Source organism: Mustela putorius, unplaced genomic scaffold (genome assembly GCF_011764305.1).
Source record: "Mustela putorius furo isolate JIRA1106 unplaced genomic scaffold, ASM1176430v1.1 tig00537227_pilon_pilon_pilon, whole genome shotgun sequence".
NCBI lineage: Eukaryota > Metazoa > Chordata > Mammalia > Carnivora > Mustelidae > Mustela > Mustela putorius.
The window spans coordinates 1816852-1840529 of NW_025422368.1; the positions used below are offsets into that span (position 1 = coordinate 1816852).

Here is a 23678-nt window from a genome sequence, read left to right on the forward strand (position 1 = left end):
TGCAAAGACCGCCTGCTGAGCGCATGTGTAGTAAAATGGCGAGTTTACGCAGGCGCATTAAGAAGTTCCGCTTGGCGCTTGGAGCACGTGAAATGGCGGGCGGGAGACGGCGGCGAATCTACAGCGCCTGCGTAGTGGCGGGAGTTGTGCCTCGTTTTGCGCAGGCGTAATGGGCGGAGAAAGGGTTCAGTCCCAGGATTGGTCGCGCAGGCGCAAGGAAGGATCCGTTTTGGCGGGCGGTTGGCGTTGCGCAGAAGGCGGCGGCCGTGGTGTCTTGTGGTCCGGCCTCACCACAGAGGATCAGGGAAGACATTAGCGTGAGTGATCGGTCTCGATTCCGGGTAAGTGGCGGATAGTCTTGCCTACCCATACTAGGTCTTGAACTGACTCCAATTGGGTCCGTTATTGTGTGAAATGAATGGACCGCGGGGTGGGGGCTAGTGAAGGGGGAGCGGTGGGTTCGGCCAACCAATGGAAGAACAGGGGCGGGATGTTTTATTCCTGTAAGTTCTGTGGAGCGTTGCAGTCGGAGAGTTTGACTGGCTTCTGTATGGGCCAATTGGCTCTACTTTTAGCTGCCGACTGATCGGTCCTTGGGCCATCGGAATGTGGGAGGCGGGTTTTCCGCTCCTGAGCAGCGTCTCCCTAAGCCAATGAGCACGGAGCGCGCGGTAGGTTGGGCTCCTCCAAGAGGCAGCGGGTTGACTCCAATGGGGAATGCAGGAGTCGGGCGGCTAAATGGATGGACCAAATTTGGAGCCAGTAGGCGGGTACCCTACGGAAAGCGCTCGCGCAGGTCGTCCAATCAGCGTTCTAGAAGAGGAAGGTCTTAAATTTGGGGTTGTGACGAGGATTCAATGTCTGTGATGGCGCGGCGGGCACGTATTTTATTCACAGTGACTTCTCTAACAAAGTCTTTAGGCTCCCATCCACATAGCTTTCTGGTAGGGAAACTATAAGTTTGCTCCTGTGTTGCTTCGAATTTGGCATCCCCCCCCATATCGTTACTTCTCACCACTTCACACTTTTTAGGTTTTTTTTTTTAATTTACATATAATGTATTTGTTTCAGGGATACAGGTGTGTGATTCATCAGTCTTAAACAATTCACAGCACTCGTCATAGCACATACACTCCCCCATTGTGCATCATCCAGCAACCCTCAGTTTTTTGGTTTAGAGAGGGGCAGGATATGTCTTTGGGAACTCACTTCTTTAGGACGACTGACTTGCAATGTTTGAACCAAAAGGATAAATCTCTAGTGTCGTGGAAAGGCGCCCAAGAAAAAAATACATAATGATGCATGTTTCTACGGACAAATAGATATTTGTAAATCCATAGAAAAAGTTTTGGAAGTCTACACACTAAAGTGTGTTATCTTTAGGGAGAGACTGAGATCTAGGACGTTGGATCTCTAATGTTTAAGTCTTTCAGGGATTGTAATTTGTGTCTAAAAATGAAAAAGTCAGTTTTTATGTTTCCAGTCATAATCACCTGCTTCTCATATTCTCTTTTATCCTTACACCTGGAGAAGGTGCTGTTTTTCCAAAGAACTAAGGTGATCCTCTGGATAAAAATACAAATTTTTAAAGATAATTTTTTTGTGTGTATTTAGTACCTGCTAGGGAGACATTGTGCTAAGGACTTTATAAGCAATATTTGTGTCTCAATGCTTTTATCTTAGTCTCTTCTTTGAGGAACTTTCCCCATATGTATATCTTTACACCTTTAAAGAGAGTTTCTAAGCCTTCTTTCTGCCCTTCCTTTAAGGATGCCTTAATTTTGATAAGTTGCTTAACAAGGGTGGTATTTAGGGTGGTAGGGACAGGAGGAGTCAGCCATCACCTGGATTATTCCATTGCCTTGATTATATTTCCTTCAAAGTGTTTTACAGACATTGTAATCACCTGTTGGTAACAACCACTGAGCTGATTTGAAGATGTTTTATAAAAATAAAGAAATTTTCATTACATGATGGTTTTGTCAGAACCTAAATTGCTCTCTTGTTCACTGACTTAAAGTTAATAGAAAAATGTTTAAATACTGTAAGTTCAACTATATATGAAGTATACTTCTGATTACAGACCTTTGTGACATTGTACAAAAAGTTAATTTTACTTGCTCTTAAAATGAACAGAGGAGAGATTTCTGTGATCTCTGACACTTGCAAGAGGACAAATCAGTTTCGTATCATTAAAAACTGTTTGTAGGTATGCTAATAATGCAGCTGCTTCTGCTGAGTTTATAAGAACTAAAGGACTCTAGATTAAGGTTATTTGTCCCTAATATATTTAGGTTCAAAAGGAATACAATCTTGGGGCGCCTGGGTGGCTCTAGTGGGTTAAGCCGCTGCCTTTGGCTCAGGTCATGATCTCAGGGTCTTGGGATTGAGTCCCGCATCGGGCTCTCTGCTCGGCGGGGAGCCTGCTTCTCTCTCTCTCTCTCTGCCTGCCTCTCCATCTACTTGTGATTTCTCTCTGTAAAAAAAAAAAAAAAAAAAAGAAAAGACAAAGAAAAAAAAAAAAGGAATACAATCTTGATCTATAGGGTTTCTTGCAGCATTATTGATGTTTTGAGCTAATATATGCCTCTCACCTCTTCCCTCACCCCCATTTGTGACTTATTAGAATGCCTCTACACGTTGCCAGATGCCCTCGGGGTGTCAGTGGTGGTGGTGCAAAATCACTCGAAAACTATTGATGTAAAACTATTGATGTAGGGGCGCTTGGCTGGCTTGGTTGGGGGAGCATGTGACTCTTGATCTCAGGGTGGTGACTTCAAGCTTCACGTTGGGTGTGGAGATTACTAAAAAAAGAGAGAGAGAGAGAGAGAAGAAAACCATTGATTTAAAGTGACAGATGCTGGGGGTTCCTGCATGGCTCAGTGAAGGAACATGTGATTCTTGATTTCTGGGTCATAGGTTTAAGCCCCACATTGGGTGTAGAAATTACTTAAATAAACTTATAAAAATAAATAACATGACAGATACTGGAGTTGATTATCTTGTCAAAATCTTTTATTTTAGTAATTGGAAATTGGAGGGAGAAGATGAGTGAAGTGTCTAGGAAGTAGCCTTTGATAAATGGATCACTACCTAACAGTTATCTCTTCAGAAGTAGAGAGATCATCACTCCATTGGATAAAAGGAGAATTTAATTAAGTTTTTACCATTTCTTGCACTCTAAACACGATTGCATCCTGTGTTTGTTTGGCTGCCTAAAATAATGGCAAATGTGTTTTGGACAGAGGTGGACTTTGCATTAGATGCTTATTAGATTTTCTCCTCCTTTAAGCCTTTCCTTTCCTGGAATTCTTTTGGATAAATGTGTCTCAGACTTTTGATCTTGACCCTTGCTAAGATACACATTTACATTGACCCCGTACACATATGGAAATAAGTTTCACTATATGAATATATGTGCAAAGCAGTCTGGTACTTTCTCATCTGCAGTACACTTTCATTTTTTTAAAAATGCAGGTCGGTTTTTGGTGGTTTCGTGGCTGTGTTTAGACCACAGATAGGGGAAAAAAGAAAACTGATCTGAAGAATAGGTAAATCATGTCGTCTTAGAGTACTCTGAATGGATTCCACCCATCTCTAGCCCAAGCTCCTTGGATTTATAAACAAATTAACCATGACCCTTTATTTGATTATTTTAATTTGAAAGATTTCAACATAAGCTTCTTGGTTTACTATGGTATGCAAGTACACATTGCTTTTTTGTGAATTCTCTTACAGCGTTAGAGTTAATAGGTCTGATGAACATTTCTCTCTGGTAGGGAAATTTTAGTGGGTTAATTTTTCATTGATATTCTGAGACTATCACATTGAAAACTTTTTTTTTTCCCCTTAAGATTTACTTTATTTGAGAGGTGCGTGGGTGGCTCAGTGGGTTAAGCCTCTGCCTTCAGCTCAGGTCATGATCTCGGGGTCCTGGGATCAAGCCTGGGATTGAACCCTGCATCAGGCTCTCTGCTCAGCAGGGAGCCTGCTTCCCCTCACCCCTAGTCTGCCTCACTGCCTACTTGTGATCTTTCTCTCTCTGTGAAATAAATAATCTTAAAAAGAAAAAAAAAGATTTACTGTATTTGAGAGAGAGGGAGAATGTGCACGCTTGTGTGCAGGAGCCAGGGGCTGGTGGGGGCAGAGAGTAGGAGAGGGAGAGAATTCTTAGATCCAGATGCGGGGCTCAATCCCAGGACCCTGAGATCATGACCGGAGCCAAAATCAGAAGTTGAATGCTTAACTGACTGAGCTACCCAGGTATATTGAAAATCTTAAGTTTGGACTGACTGACTTGCCTTTGGAGAACCTGGTTTGGTTCATTTATACTGGTCTGTTAACAAGACCAGATGTTTAGCCTTTGTTACAAAATTAAATTTCAAGTACTTGTGCTTACAACTTAAGGATATATTATATTATTGCTGGGACACGTGGGTAGCTCAGATTGTCTTCAGCTCATGTTGTGATCCTGGGGTCCTGGGATTGAGCCCCACATCAGGCTCCCTGCTGAGTGTGCTTTCCCCTCTTCCTTCCTCTCTCCCCTGCTCATGTTCTCTCTCTCTCTCTCAAATGAATAAGTAAAGTCTTTTTTTTTTTTTTTAAAGGATATATTATTACTGCCAAACCTAAAAGGATTAGTGTTTACTAAAAGGGAACATAACACATCTTCACTGGTCTGTCTGAAAACCAGTAAGACAGCTATCTGGATAGTAGGTGAGCAGGATAATGGTTGGGGCAAAAAAGGAAAAAGAGAACATTACTCTGCAGTGGCTGGATTTTTATATATCTGGGAAGGTTTTGGTAGTTTTTTTTTTTTTAAAATATTTATTTATTTGACAGATCATAGGTAGGCAGAGAGGCAGGCAGAGAGAGGGGAGGAAACAGGCTACCTGCTGAGCAGAGAGCCCGACGGAGGGTTCCATCCCAGAACCCTGGGATCATGACCTGAGCCGAAGGCAGAGGCTTTAACCCACTGAGCCACCCAGGCACCCCTTGCTTTGTCTGTTTTTATTTTCAGTTACCTTACGTGAAATTGGATTAAAGCTGTGTGCTGTGGATATTGATTTTAGAAGTAGTAGATTACAGGGGCTCCTGGGTAGCTCAGTCATTTAAGTGGCTGCCTTTGGCGCAGGTCATGATCCCAGTCTCCTGGTATCGAGCCCCACATTGGGCTCCTTACTAAGATGGGAGCCTGCTTCTCCTTTGCCTGCCATTCCCCTTGCTTGTTCTTGCTGTCTCCCTTTCTCTCCCTTCTCCCTCTGTCAAATAAATAAATAAAGATCTTAAAAAAAAAAAAAGTAGTAAATTACAATGTGAGATACCACTTGTAACTGACTCAGTATGGCTGCTATTTACACATTATTCATGAACTTGAATTCTGAGCAATTAAATCTTTTTTCTCTGACATAAAGTTTGATTTTCCTTTCCTCCTTATAAAGGATGCCTTTTAGCTGATCATTGTACTAATGGGAAAGAGTCCAGGTCATCCTGAGAAGAGTTGGCTTGTGCAGAATCCAAGATACAGCTTTGTTGAATTTCTGTAAGCTACTCGAAGCCACATATTCATTTCTGATGACAACTTTACACTTGTGTTGGCAGAACACCCACAGTGACAACTGGTGCCTATGTTTAGTCTGTCCAGGAGCTCTATCAGCTAACATGTTTGGGGAAAAACCTACACTGTTCTTGTTAGCAGCTATGTAAATATTAGACCTTGCGGAGTTTGTCTTCCTGATCTGCCAGTATTTTGTGGGGTAAGTTACATTCTCTGTTTGCCTCAGTTTACCCTTTGAAATGAGGGATTTAAAGGTTTTAGACATTCTTTGGGTTACTTGAAGTACAATTCTTTTTGGATCAGTAATTGGGTTTATATATATCCAGTTTATGATTTTTAAAAAATTTTATGTCCCCTGTGTAATAGTCTCCTGTGGCTGCTAGCCCAAATTACTGCAGACTTAATGGCTTCAAACAACAGGTATTTATACTTAAAATTCTGGAGGTCAGAAGTCTGTAATAAAGGTGTTGAACCCCCTCTGGAGGCCCTAAAGTAGAGTCCCTTAATTGCCTCTTCCAGCTTCTGGTGGCTGTCAGCCTCACCTCTTCTTTGTTTTCTCTGTGTCTCTGCCTGTCATAAGGATGGATGTGATTGTGTTTAAGGGCCAACCAGATAACTCTAGGATACATTTTTCCTTTCGCATCTTTTGCCATATAAAGTAATGTTCATAATTTCAAGAGATTAGGACTTGGATATCTTTTGTGGGGGGCACCATGCAGGCCACTACACCCTAGTTCTCTAACCCTTATCCATAAATTTTACCTAGTTCACAAAATAAAAAGTTATAGGGCACTTGGCTGGCTTAGTCAGTCGGTTAGACTGCCGACTCCTGGTTTTCATGATCTGGAGTCTTGTGAAGGAGTCCTGAGTGGGAATCTGTTTCAGATTCTCTCCCTCTAGCTCATGTCCACTTGTGCACTGTGTGCTCACACTTTCCTTCTCTCCAATAAGTAAAATTTTCTAAAATAAGGAAAAAGTTCTTTAAGTGATTTGTCTTTTTGGTTTCAAGAAAAAATTATTATTTTTTAAAAGATTTTATTTATTTGACAGACAGAGATCACAGTAGGCAGAGTAGCAGGTGGGGGGAGGGGGTGGGGGGGAAGCAGGCCCCTTGCTGAGCAGAGAGCCCGATGCAGGGCTCTATCCCAGGACCCTGGGATCATGACCTGAGCTGAAGGCAGAGGTTTTAACCCACTGAGCCACTCAGGTGCCCCAAGAAAAAATTATTTTTAAAGATTTTATTTTACTTACTCCACTAGGGCACACACAAGCAGGGGTTAGTGGGAGAGGGAGAGGGAGAAGCAGGCTGGAGCTGGATGTGGGGCTTGATCCCACAACCCCAGGATCAAGACCTGAGCCGGAGACATGATTGAGCCACACACACACCCCAAGAAAAAGTTACTTATTTATTTTTGAGAGAGAAGAGGGGCAAGGGAGAGAGAGAATCTTAAGCAGTTTCATACCCATCGTGGAACCTGACCCTGGGCTCTATCTCACTACCCTGAGATCATGACCTGAGCTGAAATTGAGTTGGACGCTTAACCGATTGAGTCACCTAGGTGCTCCAAGAAAAAGTTATTTGAAAAATGAGAGGCAAGTGGGAAAAAAAGCTCAGGAAACCTAGATTCTTTTCCCTCTTCTGTCATTAACTACTGATATAACCTTGGTTGAGCCATTTGCCCTCCTTGGTCCCTAGTTTCTTCATCTTACATGGAAAGAATTGGATAGGTGATTGCCAATAGCTTTCTAGACCAAAGACTTTGATGAAATGACTCCTGAATTGTCTTGGAGTTTGTTTTTTGAAGCCAGTGATTTTAAATGTGAGCAAAGAACTCATTCTAGTATTTTGGGCCAGTGGAGGCCTTTGCCTAGGATTTGAGGGATAGATGATTGACTTGTTGGTTGGCTGTCAAATCCTTGGGGTATTAACATAAGGTAACAAATTTGTTAATTGTGTGTGGTTTTCAAAAATAAGGTATTAATGGACAGGTTGGGCCATTTTTCACACTCATCCTACTGAGGCTGTGGACTGTATAGTCTGGATTTCCTTTCCAGGAAGAGTAGTTTGTCAAAAACACTGACAGATTTTTCTTCATGAAACTAGATAGTGAAGCTGGTTCTACAGTTTTTCACATGCAGTCATACTCTTCAGACTTAACTGAGTGCCTGTTCGATCATACTTCATTGCTAGAAACAACACTTAGAAAATGTGGGATTGAGATGGTGTTGTTGAAGGCACTATTCAAAGGTCAAATTTTTAGTACACTCTTATTATTACATGGAGAGGAGGAGGAACCAAATTGAATTCAAGTTTTTCTCTGATTATAATCTTCATTTCTTAGAATAAAGCAAGTTCATATCTGAGTCAGCAGGCATAATTATGTCGGAATAAAGTGCCCTGCTAAAGAGGTCAACCAACAGGCTGGGAAATCTATCTTAGGTTTGGTTTCTGCGACAGATCCTTGAACTCCATGTACCTTCTTTCTCATCCCTAAATCAGTAAGACTCACTTACCTCACAGGGAGTTGTGGAGGGTAATATACTGCTAATTTGTTCAGTATTTCACAACAATAAATTATATCTAGGGATCTGATAAAACATTGGCAAACTGCATTTATATGAGTACTTGGAGACAAGCATAGATATAACTTACAGATAGTTCAGAAAATTTATTAAAAAGTTATTTTAACTTCCTCTGTTATCAGATATCTTACCTTCTGTTTGCCGTATACTTTCCAAAGAGTTTTTTTCTTGTTTTTTTCCCCTAACAGACATGAGGTAGGTAGGGCAGATAGCCAAAGCCTGATTAGATGATAAAGGGATCAATTCATCACGAAGACACAAGAACCCTAAATTTTACATAACTAATAATAAAACTTGAAAATAAATGAAAGAAAAACAGTGGAATTGAAATATATACATTATAACTATATTACCATGCTTCTAAGTAACCCATGGATCAAAGACATCACAAAATTAGGAAAGATTTTGAACTGAATAAAAACGATGACATGACCTTAAAATTTGTGGGATATAACTAAGACAATGCTTAAAGGGAATTTTATAGTATTAAATGCTTCAGATAAAAAGCAGAAAGATCTAGTCAGTGACCTACATTTCTACCTTAAGAACCTAGGGAAAAAAGAGTAAGTTAAATTCAAATTAAGCAGAAGAAAGAAAATACTAAAGATAAAAACAGAAGGTAGTTGGTAAAGTATAAAACAAAAATAGAGAAAATCAATGAAAATCAAAGTTGGGTTTTTTTAAAATTTATTTTTAATTTTTTAAAAGATTTTATTTATTTATTTGACAGAGAGAAACACAGTGAGGGAACACAAGCAGGGACAGTGGGAGAGGGAGAAGCAGGCTCCCTGTTCAACAGGGAGCCAGATGTGGGGCTCAACCCCAGGAGCCTGGGAAACTTGAGCAACTTTCGAAAGTTGGTTTTGGAAAAGATCAATAAAATTAATAAACCAAGCAAGTCTGATTGGGGGTGGGGAGGAGACACAAATGACCAATATCAGGAATAAGAGAAGGAATATCACTACCGATCCTAGAGACAGTGAAAAAGTACTAAGGGACTATTATGAACAATTATGCCAGTGCATTCAGTGTCTTAGATGAATTGAATCATGTCCTTGAAAAGTAAACTGCCAAAGTTCACTTCAGAAGAAATACAGAACCTCACTAGCTCCATATTTATTAAAGAAGTAACATTTGTAGTTGAAAGTGTTCCCCCCCAGTGAAAGCTCCAGGTTTGAATGGCTTCACTGGCAGGTTTCACCAGACCTTCCCCCCATCCCCCTTCCTTTAAGGAAGAGGTAATATCAATTCTACAAACTCTTCCAGAAAATAGGTGAGAGAGGAACAATTACCAAAGCATTCATTATTTTTTTTTTTTAAAGAGTTTATTTATTTGACAGATTACTAGTAGGCAGAGAGGCAGGCAGAGAGAAAGGAGGAAGCAGGCTCCCTGCTAAGCAGAGAGCCCGATGTGGGGCTCAATCCCAGGGCCCTGGAATCATGACCTGAGCCAAAGGCAGAGGCTTTAACCCACTGAGCCACCCAGGTGCCCCAGCATTCATTATTTTTAACATCATCTGTTATCAGGCAAGCTTATATTTCTGTGTGTGTGTACATTTATATAAATATTTAAGATTTTTTCCTGAAGATTTATTTATTCTAGATAGAGAATGAGCCTATGGGGCAGGGGAGCACAGAGGGAGAGGAAGAGAAAGAATCTCAAGCACACTCCCTTCTGAGCATGGAACCTGATTCGGGGCTCTATCCCCAGACCCTGAGATCATGACCTGAGTCAAAATCAAGAGTCAGACGCTAAACCAACTGAGCCACCGAGGTGCCCCAAGATTTTATTCTTTTTTTTTTTTTTTAAGATTTTATTTATTTATATGACACAGAGAGGTATAGAGACCTTGAGAGAGGAGAGACAAGCAAAGGGAGTGGGAGAGGGAGAAGCAGGCTCCCCACTGAGCAGGGAGCCCGATGTATCAATCCCAAGACACTGGGATCATGACCTGAGCCAAAGGCAGCTGCTTAAAGACTGAGCTACAAAGTCTCCAAGATTTTATTCTTTTTCTTTTTTTTAAGAGATTTTATTTATTCATTTGATAGAGTAAGATAGCAAGAGAGGGAACACAAGCAATGGGAGCAGCAGAGGGAGAAGGCGAAGCAGGCTCTCTGCTGAGCAGGGAGCCCAGTTTGGGGCTTGATAGCAGGACTCTGGGATCATGACCTGAGCTGAATGCAAACGCCTAACCATCTGAGCCACCCAGGCACCCCATCAAGATTTTATTCTTTTTTTTTTTTTTAAAGATTTTATTTATTTATTTGACAGAGAGAAATCACAAGTAGATGGAGAGGTAGGCAGAGAGGGAAGCAGGCTCCCTGCTGAGCAGAGAGCCCAATGCGGGACTCGATCCCAGGAGCCTGAGATCATGACCTGAGCCAAAGGTAGCGGCTTAACCCACTGAGCCACCCAGGCGTCCTCAAGTTTTTCTTAATCTCTACACCCAAGGTGGGGCTCAAACTCAACCCTGAGATCATGAGTCACATGCTCCACCAACTGAGCCAGCCAGACACCCCATTTATATTTTTAAAAGTGTTGTCCAGGTTTTTTTTCTTCCCTTTGCAGCAGATCTATGAAATAAGTAGGGCAAATAACACCGTTAAGATGAACTGAACTGTTTAGTTTGACCTTTAAGTTATCAAACTGGGAGAGGACCACATCTCTTTATTCCTAGTCCTCATATTACTACTGTTAACAAGCTGCCCCTTCAGTAGCTTTTTTGTAACAGCCTTTGGGGACAGGACTAACCAGTGCTGACTTCAAGGAGAAACTTAAAATCCTCAGCCCTTAAATTGAAGACTGGGTTAGACTCTGTGCCCATGCAATGCTTGACACTTATCAAGCCCTCAATAAATATGGCAGAACGAGGATCAGAATTGCAATATTAATCATCCCTTCGGCATAGGATTTAAATTAGGATTGCAGTTGGAACTGGATAAAAAGAAACATCTTATTTGGTTTAAGGAACACATCAGAATGCTCAGTGGAAGAGCTGGGTGGTCTGAGATTGGCTATCCCTTTTAGCCGTTAATGTGGTGGCCTTTCTTTGCATTTAACTATCAATATATCTGAAGTGTAAAACACACTTTTATGATATTGTGGCATAGTAACTCACACTTAAATGTCAATAGAGACACTTGCAAAGACCTACAAGGTTCAATAATTTCTGGTGTGGGTTTGTTTCTCCTGTCATCACCCATTATGTATTTTTTTACAGCTTTTAAATTGCCACGGAGAGAAATTGGTCAGGATCATAATAGATGGCCAAGGAGCTGCCAAGGATACTGTTGCATGGATGGGAAAAAGTTCAATACTGCCTTGATTTTATTTATCTAAATTGTAGGCTATGACTTCAATATAATTCATGTTGCTAATATACCAAGGTAATGGCAAAGCACAAAATTATGCCATATGTTGAAGGAATGCTTTTACTCCATGAAGTTTTATAGTCTGAGATACGTTTCTAACTCCAATTATATAAAAACTCCTTTTTGTCAGCATGTATTAATCAGATTTTAGCATATTGACTTAAATTATAATCGCATCTCAACAGTTAAATTAGAGATATTTTAGAGTTTTTAGTTTATGGTTATGCAAATTAATTTTTATGTCTCTTGAATGTCTTCTCTAAACTAAGGCTATGAGAGAGTATAAATTGTCTGGTAATAGCAGAGGCTTTTTCTTAAAATAGAGGATTTGTTAGAATAACCTGAAGGGGTCTTGGTAACCCTTAAACTGCTGATGTCCAAAATCTGTGCAAGCTGGATGATGCCAGATAAGCACCGTGTCTTAATTTTATGGCTGTTTGAAAAATATGACTGTTACTTTAGTTGGGGGTGGATACTTCAGTTCTCCTTTAACCCTTCCATGTTTTGTGAATATGCTCTGCCAAAGTGGTATGTAAGAACCCAAGATTCATAGTAACTACTCCAACATTGCTATAACCCATTTTTCTTAAGATTTATTTATGGTGAAATTGCCAGGTTCGTCATGAAAGGTGACTGGATCTACTAGTTCATGCTTTATTCCATTTAATTAAGAGAGGAGTGGGTGTCAGAGTAACACCCACCTGGGACTGTGGTGCCTTAAGGGGAGTTCAGTACATTACAAGGACAGAGTTGTTGGAAAGCACCATCTGGAAGACATTTGCCCATAGTGGTGCCAAATTCTACTTTCTCATAAATCTTGGAACAATTGCATATCTAACCTTGCCCAGTGATGGGTTTAGGTGTGGCCTAACTAAATTTAAAGAGGACTGACACTTGAGAGAAGAAATTCAGTAGATTTTAATAAAGGAAAAAAAAAATACCATGTAAAATTATTTTGTGGGATTGTGATCTTGTAATGAGATATCAAGAATTTGTGTGTTACTTACAAATATGCCAGTGAACTAGACTGATAACTTCAAGCAGTTCTGAGAATTGCTATCGTACACATTCTTTTTTTTTTTTTTTTTTTTAATGGTGATCAGAGCTTGGAGGAGACCTCAGCTGAGTAAAATTTATAAGGCAGCCTTTATCTCTATTTATAATGTATATGTTTTAATCTAAAAGAACAAAAGGCCCTTTACTCCCTTGCTCACTGGAGCTGGAGGCTTAGATAATCAACAAACAGGATACTTTGCCCCGGAATAATTCTGTGACTGGATGAGGCAGTGCCTTGGCCTGATTTTTAAAGATTCACAAACTGGAGTTGCGCTAGCCAAACGGAGAACAGTTCCTCTCTCCACACTCCTTTCTATTAATAAAGTTTGTGTTGTCTATATGTGGCTTGTTAATGATATGGGTGTTAACGACCACAGTTAATCTTCCTCCTCAACTCTTTCTTAATCCAGTCTCTTAAATAGACATTTAAAAAGCTTTTAACTCCTCTTGAATTGGGTGCTCATGGGCTTTTGGTGGAGGTGGGGTGATAGTTATCAGCCCATTTAACAAAACCTGAGACAGCCAGGACAGCTGTAATGTGTATCTCTATGCCGTGTTTTTGTTAAAATGCCACATGGCTAATACTTTGGAAATCATAAATCTAGTGGAAGAAAACATCTTTATGGAGGTTATTTTAGTTTTATGCTGAATGTGTTACAAACTTAAAATCATTGGTGCTTCTAGATCCATAAAGAACAAAGAATACAGACCAGATTAAAACGGTTCTGTAGGGGCGCCTGGGTGGCTCAGTGGGTTAAGCCGCTGCCTTCGGCTCAGGTCATGATCTCAGGGTCCTGGGATGGAGTCCCGCATCAGGCTCTCTGCTCAGCAGGGAGCCTGCTTCCTCCTCTCTCTCTGCCTGCCTCTCTGCCTACCTGTGATCTCTGTCAAATAAATAAATAAAATCTTTAAAAAAAAAAAAAAAAAAGTGCTTTAAAAAAAAAAACGGTTCTGTAAATTTGGTTTCTTTTCATTTGTTTTATTTATTACAATAAGGCTATATAGAGGATGCCTTGAAGACAGTGCTGCAGCTGACAATCAAATCTTCACTTAAGCCACTAACTTTACCAAAGCCCTTTGGGGACAAATGGGAATTTCTCAAGCCTGGGCCAACTGAAGTCACCCATCAGCAGCATATTTAATTCATACATGTGATACGGAGCTTTGCCTATGCCCTCACTCCTTTCCCCTCTTTCTGGAGTCTTTCTTTCTGGAGAATTTTACCTTCTTACTGGGCTTACAGATTTTATATTGGAACTCTATAATAGGGGTGCCTTGTTGGCTCAGTCGGTAAAGCATGAGACTCTTTATCTTGGGGTTGTAAGTTTGAGCCCCACGTTGGGTGTAGAGATTATGTACATATAAAATCTTTGGGGTGGGGGAAGAAAAAAGAAACTCTAAAATGAAGAGAGAGCTCACTGATGATGTGTTTTGACATTTAGCCTGACTACCACCTCCAGATAGTTCAGTGGGTGGTTCAGTGAGGCAGTTTACCATTTGGTTCTTCATTACTTTTTTAAAAATAACAAAGCAAGCTCAGAGAAAGATTTAGAATTTTGTTGTATATATACTTTTGCTCGTAAGTAGTGATGAAAATAAAATGTGCTACACCAAGATCTAAGAAAAGCCACCAAGACAGCTGGCATTGCCAAGTAGTGACTGGAGGGACTAGAGCAGAGCCTGAACTGGACAAACAGAACCCAGAAACCCTATGTGGGCGATTCTGTGAATCCAGGATTGACAAATGGAAATAGCTAACCATTCCCTCTGTTCTGGATTGCCCCAGTTTTCTCTAATGGCTTCTCTAACTTCTGGGGACTTACAGTTTCTTACATATTTTTTCTAAAAACCTTTATAACGAGTGGAGTTTTTTGGTCCTCTTTCTGCTTCACTTCCTCACCTCTTCCTTCCCACCCCCCCTCCCGTAAGATTTATCTGTTAAAGAAGTCTGTCATCGACTTGGAATGTGGGTTCTACCTGTGCCTGACCACAGTGCTCTTTGATGTTTTTCCAAGGCTGACTTCTCACCAGATCCCTGGTTTAGGGGATTTTTTGCCCAGCACTCAGAGGCCTGTAAGGTAAATTTGCCTTGTGTCGTTGATATGAACGGTTGGTGGGGCCTGCTCTTTTCTCATGTCCTGATGGGCAGTTAAATTGCCAGAATCTATGTGTAGTTGTTGATGCCTTTACCAGAGAGTCACTCTGTGTCGTTACAAAAGGGCTGAGAGCTGTTATGTCTGAAAGACTTTAGAAACTTGAGAAGCTGCTCACCCCTTCCTATAGAGATTTCCACAAGGATAGGGTTGCACTCAGAGGCTCATCCTCTCTTCCTTCGTCATGGTATCGGGATTCTACCTTAATCACTCCATCATCCTGCCAGCCATGCCTCATTTCTCATACTCGAACTCTCCCTTCTCTCAAGCTCAGCGTGAACCACCAGTCTTGATGCTTTATCTGGTACAGGCTCTAGCCCTTAAATTGTCCGTCTGGCTTTGTGTTTCATTTGACCCTAATACACTGGGTCGCACTGTCTAAAAGAAAATTATGTCCCCTCCGATGTCTGAGTGCATTTCTCATTTCTTACTGCTGCTCCTGAGCAGATCTGTAACTTCAAGGTTAAGATAAGACACATTCCATCAGAACTATGTCGTCATCCTTGCCAGCTTCTGATCTGTGACTGTCCCAGAGATTTACAAGACAGTTGCGTGCCATTCTTTACAGAATATTATGGTTGGACTCTGACTTCTGGCATCAGGCCCAATTTGATTTGTCAGCTGTTACAAAACCCATTTCCCAAAGAGAAAGGGACCTTAGCTGAGTGCCCTTTAGGCAGTTCTTGAAGAGGGGAAAGGAGGAAATTGATCTGACATTATTTCCGGATGTTTTAGGAAGGGGGTAGACACCAGAATATTTTTGTCCTTTTCCTTGTTGATTTCACTTTCTTTTTCCTGAAAGGTTTCACTAAAATAATAATGTTGCTGTCATTTTTTCCTTTATCTCTTCACAGAATTACTGTTAGTCTTTTTATATTGCCATTTCCAGTGCTTTTCTGAGTGTTAGGGAGTAAGACTAAGCTAAGTATTTTGCCTTTAAGAGAGAATGTACCTTGTTCTCTGGAGCTTTATTAGTTTACCCATACCCGTACCTAGTTAACAAAGATAGTTCCCTTCTTTCTTGCTGTCTACTATCATTTTGAGCTGCAGGAGTTACTGCATGTGATAAGGTTTACCGGCTTAGGAATTTGGAAGGTCACATATTTCCTGCTGTTGAATTTGGCCCTATATTTTTACAAAAGCTTCTCTTTGGGGGACTTACCAGCTCTTTGGTCTCTATTTAAACTCACTGTTTCCCTAGGAGGTAGGCAGTGGGGATTTGGCCCATTTTAGTGATTCTGAGGTTAGGTCTCAAACTATTTACTCGAGATCATACATGGCAAGTTGATCACACAGTGAGAACCCTGATCTAATTCCTTTCCATTGTTTTTATATCCCTTAACTACAAAAGTATTAAAAAGTTAGGAAGAGTCCAAAAAGGCCTTTTAATACCCGGAGATTTTTCTGACAGGTATATTCAAATTTGAGGAAATCTTCTATAGTTAAAAACTGTCTGCTCTCATATCCTATAATTTCTTCTGTTTGATAACTAAAATAATCACTGTTCTCCACCTTTTCCTCAGTTGGGGTCTTTGCTTTTGATTGTCCCTTTTTCTTACTCTCCTATGACAGCTGCCTAAAGCTGTCTTAAAGACCAGAATCCTAAAGCAGAGGGAAGGCTTTGGAGCTCTCCAAAATGGTCTTTAGGGCCAGGAGAAAAGAAACTTGATGGGACTGCTATCTCTAAGTAGCTCTCTTCTTTATTGCAATCTTTTTTCCAAGTATTAGGGATTATTGATATATGGAGTTTTAAATTACTATATGGTAATGTTTTGGGTGGGTAGTAATTATTTAAAAATTTGTTTCATAATATTACAATAACAATTAATGGAAAGTTTTTTTTTTTTTTAACATTTTATTTATTTGAGAGAGCAGAGAGTAGTAGCTGGAATAAGGGGCGGGGAGTAAAGGGAGAGAGAGAAGCAGACTTCCCGCCAAGCAAGGGAGCCCTGTGCAGAGCTTGATCCCAGAACTCTGAAGTCATGATCTGAGCCGAAGGCAGATGCTTAACTGACTGAGTGAGCCACCCAGGCACCCCAAAACGTGTTTTTTGTTTTTTGTTTAGATTTTATTTATTTGACAGAGATCACAGATAGGCAGAAAGGCAGGCAGAGAGAGGGAGAAGCAGGCCCCCCGCTGAGCAGAGAGCCCCAGGAGGGGCGCCATCCCAGGACCCTGGGACCATGACCCGATCGGCCAAAGGCCAAGGCTTAACCCACTGAGCCACTCAGGCACCGCCCCCCCCCCAAAGTGGTTTTAATGAAACAATAATGGTTGTGGCTGGACTGCTGTCCTCTTTAAAAACTACTTATTACATTTTTTTCTACTTGTAATTTCAATGGATAGGTTCTTTGGTAGTGCTTCAAGTGTCTGGATTCTGTTTCTGTATCTAATAATCCCTCAAAGAAGGAAAGTTGTAGAGTATTTTGAAATACTTCCCTTCCCCCCTTTCTGTTATCCCGCATTCCCCCAAGCAATTTTAATTAACTGTTCAGTGACAGATGGTAGAAAAGGCCTTAAAGTGTTTCTGCTGTGCTGGGTTAGGGGTGAGGGGTTTGTACTGATCCTGTTGTAGAGCGACCTAGCTTTTCCCCTCCCCCTTCCAGTTGAGCTATAATCCTGTTAGATGATCTTAAAATGCTATTGATTAATTCCCGGTGCTCTTAGAGCAATAAGCACAGGTTTGGGGTTTAAAACCCAAGAATCAATTCCCTTGAGTTCTGAATGCCTTCGCTTTGAGGCTAGGAGAGTACCTTCCAACTTCTCCACCCAGTCTTCACTGAAAAGGAAAGTTAAGCCTTTTAACTTTTCCATTTGCCTTTCCGCACCCCCCCCCTCTTAGTCTAGTACTGCTGCCAGTTGCCATGGCAACGGGCTGGGACAGCTGCGCAGTGGCTCCCAGGCAGCTGGGTGGGGGCGGGGGAGCTGCCAGCCCGCCAAGCCCCAGACCTGGGAGGGGAGGCCCCTCCTGTTAGCCCAGAGGGAAAGAAAGAACTGGGGCGATCCGGTAGGTAAAGGAGGGAACCCCCATTCATCTTCTACCTTTGGGGCACCTCTTCTGCATGAAGGTATAAAGGGAGATTTTCCTCTTTCCTCCCTCAAACTGAAGAACACATATGTAAATCCTTGTTTTTCCTCGTGAGGCAGGGGAGGCCATAGCCACAATGCTTAACTGCATGCATCTTACCCGGGGCTGGTTTTAACCCCAGCGCTCTGACCTAAACTGCTCAGCTCCCGGAAATTCCAAGGTGAGTGGGGGTGGGGGTGGGGTACTCTCCCTGGAATATGACATTTCCTGTCTCTGGTGAGATCGGAGGCTGTTTGTATTTTAAATAAATAAGATTTTTTTTTTCTTGAAGCTTAGGACTCTCTTCTAAATTCATGGGAAAATTATTTTGAAACTCCTGTCTACATTCTCCCCCTCCATCCCCTCTTCTGAATAAAGTACTTTAATAAAATCTTAAGTTTTTTTTTTTTTTATAGGGGAGTAATGGGTACAGACAGTTTTTTGGGTAGGCAGACCTATTTATTGCTAATAGGTTCTGGAGATACCGTTTCCAACTAGATGTTCTTGGAATAATTCCTTAAATTTTGCTAACTTGAAGTAAATTGATAAATGCAACTTTTAATGTTACTTGACTTGAACACAATTCTGAGATTAGTAGTGGCCTTCCCTGTTCCTGGGAGATGTCTTCTAGTCAGGATGGAAATATTTTTAGAGAGTGCTGAAAAAAAATCTTTTAAGAATTACGGAAGAATGAAAATGGAGTTCAGCTAAGAAAACAGTTCTGCTACTCTATAATCCAGACTGTAGGCACCATTTAACTTGGTTAAAGAATTCTTAAAAGTGATTATAGAAACAACAATGTGGGAATTTTAAAAACTAGATCTGTGTTGAGTACCCCCTGGTGTGCATATTTCTGAGTTTAACTCAATTTCCATTTGTGTTGCTCTGCTTCAGCTTTCCTTGGGCCTATGAATGGTTCCTCTGTGTTTTGAGGCTTCGTGTTGATGTGAGTTTGGGGCCAGACTTCTTTTTCCTCCTCTTCTTCCTTTGGCCCAAAGTCAACTCCAGTTAAGAGAGGTACCTCCTTAACCATTTGGATTAGTTGAGCCATGAGAATTACCGAATTTTTTTAGTTTTTGGACTAAAAATGTTTGTTGTTGTTCTTGCCTATCTACCATCCCTAAGTGGAAAAAAAAGGCTTCATGTATCTGAGATGCCAGCCTTGCTTTTGTGAACTGATGGACACTTTTAGGGACGAGCTCAGTTTGTTTGAGGGAAAGATATACCAAGTCGCTGAAGACAGTGGAGAAAGATGCCTGAGCAGGCCTTTTTGTGCTGCCAAGAGACTAGTCAAGATCCTTAAAGCAGGGGAAGGTTACATTTTGGGGCTTTTCTTTTTTCATTTTTATGAAGAACCTTATTCACCTTAAAGGTAAGGTTTTAATTTTGTCACTGTTCATTTAACTGGTAGTTTTCTGCATTTGTTTGAGATCCTGGCTTGTTAACAATTATAGAGGTACCCAGGAGTAACATACCACACCACTTGTCTTTTGGAATCTGAAATTAGAGGAATTAGTTGTGTGTATAATAATGATTTTGGTCTTGTGAGCTGGAGAAAAAGCTGTTTTTGGGAAAGTGGGGATTGACCATTTTCTCCTTATATTCTTAGGAACCGTCTGTAGAATGCTTCAAGACCCAAGCGAAGGGTGCATGGCAACTTTGTGTTATCCCCTCTGCATTCCATCAAGAAAAGACAAAGTTTTAATTCCTTGCATGGATTTCGATCATTTTGTCCTTCCTCTTTGCAGGAACCCGGTGGCCTTAGTCCTTCAGGTGGAGCAGCGTGCAACATGGGAAAGAAAACCAAGCGGACAGCTGACAGTTCTTCTTCAGAGGATGAGGAGGAGTATGTTGTCGAGAAGGTGCTAGACAGGCGTGTAGTTAAGGGGCAAGTGGAATATCTACTGAAATGGAAAGGCTTTTCTGAGTAAGTGTCTTCTTTAGGCCTTAGCACTCTGCAGAGGTGGACACCTTTGGTTTCCTTCTCCATGAGCCACTGCCATCTTCGTCTTTTTCTCTCCTCACCTGCACCCCTCCTAAGAGTCAGAAGACACAGCAATAAACTAGTCTCTCCCTTCGAGCTGGTGTTCTAATGATAATGCTTTTGAGAGATACTATAATGAATTGGTTAGGTGCTTAGATGAGGAGCCAGATTGCTTAGGTCCAGATTCTTGTTCCACCACTTATGAGCTGGTTGACCTTGGTTTAGTTATCTTTTCCCTCCTCAATACAGTAGGAAGAGGAAATAGATGTTGGGTATATGTAGAGACTGACAGGTAAGATCAGTGTAAATATAAACTATTAGGGCTGGCCCAGTTGGTACAGCATGTGACTCTTGATCTTGAGATTGTGAATTCGAGCCCCATGATGGGTGTAGAGATTACTTAAAAATAAAAATAAAATCTTCTTTTAAAAAAAGTATAAACTGCTACTATTAGTATTCTTTTGGGTATAACTAAGCTAAGATATATACATTGAAACAAAAGTCATCCATTCCATAGCTCATAGCTTTCCAGAATGATCCTTGGATCTCACAAGTGACCTAGAGTGAAGGACTCCTCTTAATGAGAAACTTAAATCTGAGGCCACGTTTTTTTCCCCTCCCAATATTTACTTTTTTAATTTCAAATCTACAGCTTAGGCAAAAGAAATTGAACACTCAGATACATACCACCTAGTTTCTGCAATTAATACTTTAAAATCTATCTGGCTTTTTGTTATTGTTTTTTTGAAGACCTTAAAAAACCTTTTTTTTTTTTTTCCCAATGAGCTTTAAGAACGATACTGAAGTATTTACTAGAATGTCTGTTAGGAAATAACTGGTTTTAAGCGGAAGGGCTAAAGGTGATTATTCTTTTTCCTTGGAATAAACACAACTAGACACATTGAAGCACAGAGGAAGTAGCTTGAAAGGTAAAATATGTGTAATTGTTAGACATTTTGCCTCAGTTTTTGATTAATTCTCTTCCTCAGGATGACTGATAACAAAGAATGGATTTTCCAGAACCCAGTGCACTGGTAGGAACTGGTACAGGCTTCTTGGAGTGGCTTGGAATAGAAATATAATGCAAGGCACATGGGGAATTTTACATTTCTGGTGGCCACATTAAAGAAATTTTTTTTTTTTTTAAATATTTTATTTATTTATCAGAGAGAGGGGGGTGGGGAGAGAGCGAGCACAGGCAGACAGAATGGCAGGCAGAGGCAGAGGGAGAAGCAGGCTCCCTGCTGAGTAAGGAGCCCGATGTGGGACTCGATCCCAGGAAGCTGGGATCATGACCTGAGCCGAAGGCAGCTGCTTAACCAACTGAGCCACCCAGGCGTCCCAAGAAATTTTTTTTAAAAAGATTTTATTTATTTATTTGACAGAGAGAGAGATCACAGTAGGCAGAGAGAAAGGGGGAAGCAGGCTCCTTGCTGAGCAGAGAGCCCGATGTGGGGCTCGATCCCAGGACCCTGAGACCATGACCTGAGCCCGAGGCAGAGGCTTAACCCACTGAGCCACCCAGGCACCCCAAAAGAAATTTTAATAATTTATCTAACAGTGTATCAAAATGCTTTTTCAACATTAATAGTATAAAAATAAAGATATTTTACATTACTTTTTTCATGCTGAGTCTTAAAAATCTTGTGTATTTTACATTTTATAGCACATCTCAGTTCAGACTAGTCATATTTCAAGTGTTCAGTTAGCCACATGTGGCTAGTAGTTAGCACATTGAACATCACAGCTTTAACATGTAGGACTTATATGTACTAAATGGTACATATAAGTACATATAATGTTACTAAATTTTGACAGTACTTTTGGACAAAGGTCTGAATCAGGAGCCTTTGGAACATACCTAAGGCTATTTTATTACATAAGTCAGCGTTTCTCATTTGGAGCACTTTTGGCGTTTTAAGTGGGACAGTGCATGCACTACAGGATGCTTAGGATCTCTAGCACAGAGAGCATGAAATGGGGGTAGCATAGCAATCAGAGTATGTCCTCCATATTTCTGAAGAGGAGTGATATCACCACATCCTTTAGAGTTGAGAAATTATGAGTTTGAGAGACCTAGAAATAGGAATTAAAATAACATTGAAAGATTTTAAGGGTGTTTATTGGGCTCATTGAATCACCATTTGAAGTTGTTGGTCATTTCGAAGGTTCGTGAGACTGTCTGTATTTGAGTTACTGGTAACTTAGTAGATTAAAGAGGGAAAAGGAAGTTTGAGGTGGATGGATTAAAGCACTTATCCTTACTTTCTCAGAAGTGCCCAGGATTTCATTAAAAGACTAAAACAAATTTTGCCCTGTTAACATTAGCTAACTAAGTACCTACTACATGTTGGGCAGTGGTCAGATTCTTCTACTTCATGTGTTTTCTTTCATTCTCATAACAGCCTTTAGAGGTATTTTCAGTTTATAGTTGAGGAAGTTAGTGAAGCTATTTGCCCAAGATGGCATAACTGATAAGTGCTGGCACAAGGATCTAGTATCAGATTTCTTTGGCCCTAATGCCTAGGCTCTTTTTAAATTATACCATGCTGTCTTTTGGGTGGAGATTGGTTGTTGTAGAAGCAGCAATACCAATATGGTAGGAAAAGAGAGTCCCATTATAGGACTGTCTTTCCTTGCTATCCATAGAGATTTGCTCCTCTCCCTCCAAGTCTGCTTGCTTGTGTTCAGTGTTGGCACACCTCTTGCTTTTGGTGTCTTAATTTCTTTTGGTATCCTAGAAGAAACTATGTGGTTTGTGGATTTGGGGAAAGTTACTGTATGAGGTGGGGTTTTTGGTTTTTTTGCCTTTTGCTGAAGAACCAAGAAGGAGAGGCTTTTCTAGTTTTAGCTCAAATGATTTTGAAATAAATCTTGTCTCATTTCAAGCTCTTTTTGCAGAAAGTTTTAAATCTAGAGTAAATACCATATTTTTCCATTATTCTCCTTCGAGTCTAATTATGGTGTGTGTTCAAACCATGCCCATCTAAAGATACCGTATTTGAAAACCAAAATATTTTAAATGGATAGTACATACATTAAATAATTTTTACCCAGGTCAATGAAAGGATTGTAGAAACTGTTTCTATGATATATTTCCAGATATACTTTAATATAAACTAGTCCTTACTATTTAACCAAAAGAACTTCTGCCACTGGCTAGGAGTGAAGAGGATGCCTGATCTGGTTTTTCCTGTGGAGGTACATCTCATGATTTGATTCCATAAGCCTATAATGTAGTTGGTAGTTTGGTTTTCTGAAACCCCTGCCAGGAATAGAGAACAACTTTGTGAATAATAACTGTTTTCCTCATAATAGGACTCCCTTGACTCAAGTTTAGTTAGATTCAGTTATTCGGTTTTTTAAAAATATTAATATTAATATTTGTTTTTTGTTAATATAAAAATGTGTTTTGACTGCCTGGTAACAGTAGACTTGATTCCACAACATTGAATTAATGTACTCCAATCCCACTTCTGAGTCGTCTTCTTACTGTTCACCTATATTCTAATGATTTAAGCCCTTATACTACCTTTTTTCTTAATAAAAATCTTGCAGTACTTCCAATCTTGAAATAATTTATGGACATTTGTTCAGAATGTAAGTAACATGTTAAAGATAGTGTAAACTGGGGATGCATGCTTTGTTACATTCTTCTCAGGATTTGCATAGACGATTATATGAAATCACATTTTATAAAGCAGAATTCATATTTTGAGTTTTAAAAAACTTTTGAGGTATCATTTAGATATTTTAAAATTCATTCATTGAAAGTTTACAATTCAGTGAATTTTAGTAAATTCATAGAGTTGTCAACCATTACCACACTCCAGTTTAGGATACTCCCATAATTTCCCCAGATTCTCTTGAGCTCATTTATAGTTAATCTCAATCCCACATTTTGTC

The 23678-nt window shown here is 40.4% G+C and overlaps 1 protein-coding gene across 4 annotated transcripts in view; it reads left to right on the forward strand.

The window, feature by feature from the left end:
• The first annotated feature begins 187 nt into the window (after positions 1-187).
• The window catches only part of CBX5 (chromobox 5), a 37781-nt gene continuing 14290 nt past the window's right edge, over positions 188-23678 (forward strand). For 2 of the 4 annotated variants that reach the window (XM_004774556.3, XM_004774560.3), the window contains exons 1-2: positions 188-341; positions 19537-19715. In XM_004774556.3, coding sequence (XP_004774613.1) covers positions 19579-19715 — 137 coding nt within the window. In that variant the 5' untranslated portion in view covers positions 188-341; positions 19537-19578. Of the gene's footprint in view, positions 342-17622; positions 17729-17818; positions 17970-19536; positions 19716-23678 lie in introns of those variants that run through there. The other 2 variants (XM_004774557.3, XM_004774558.3) reach the window with 2 other exon arrangements.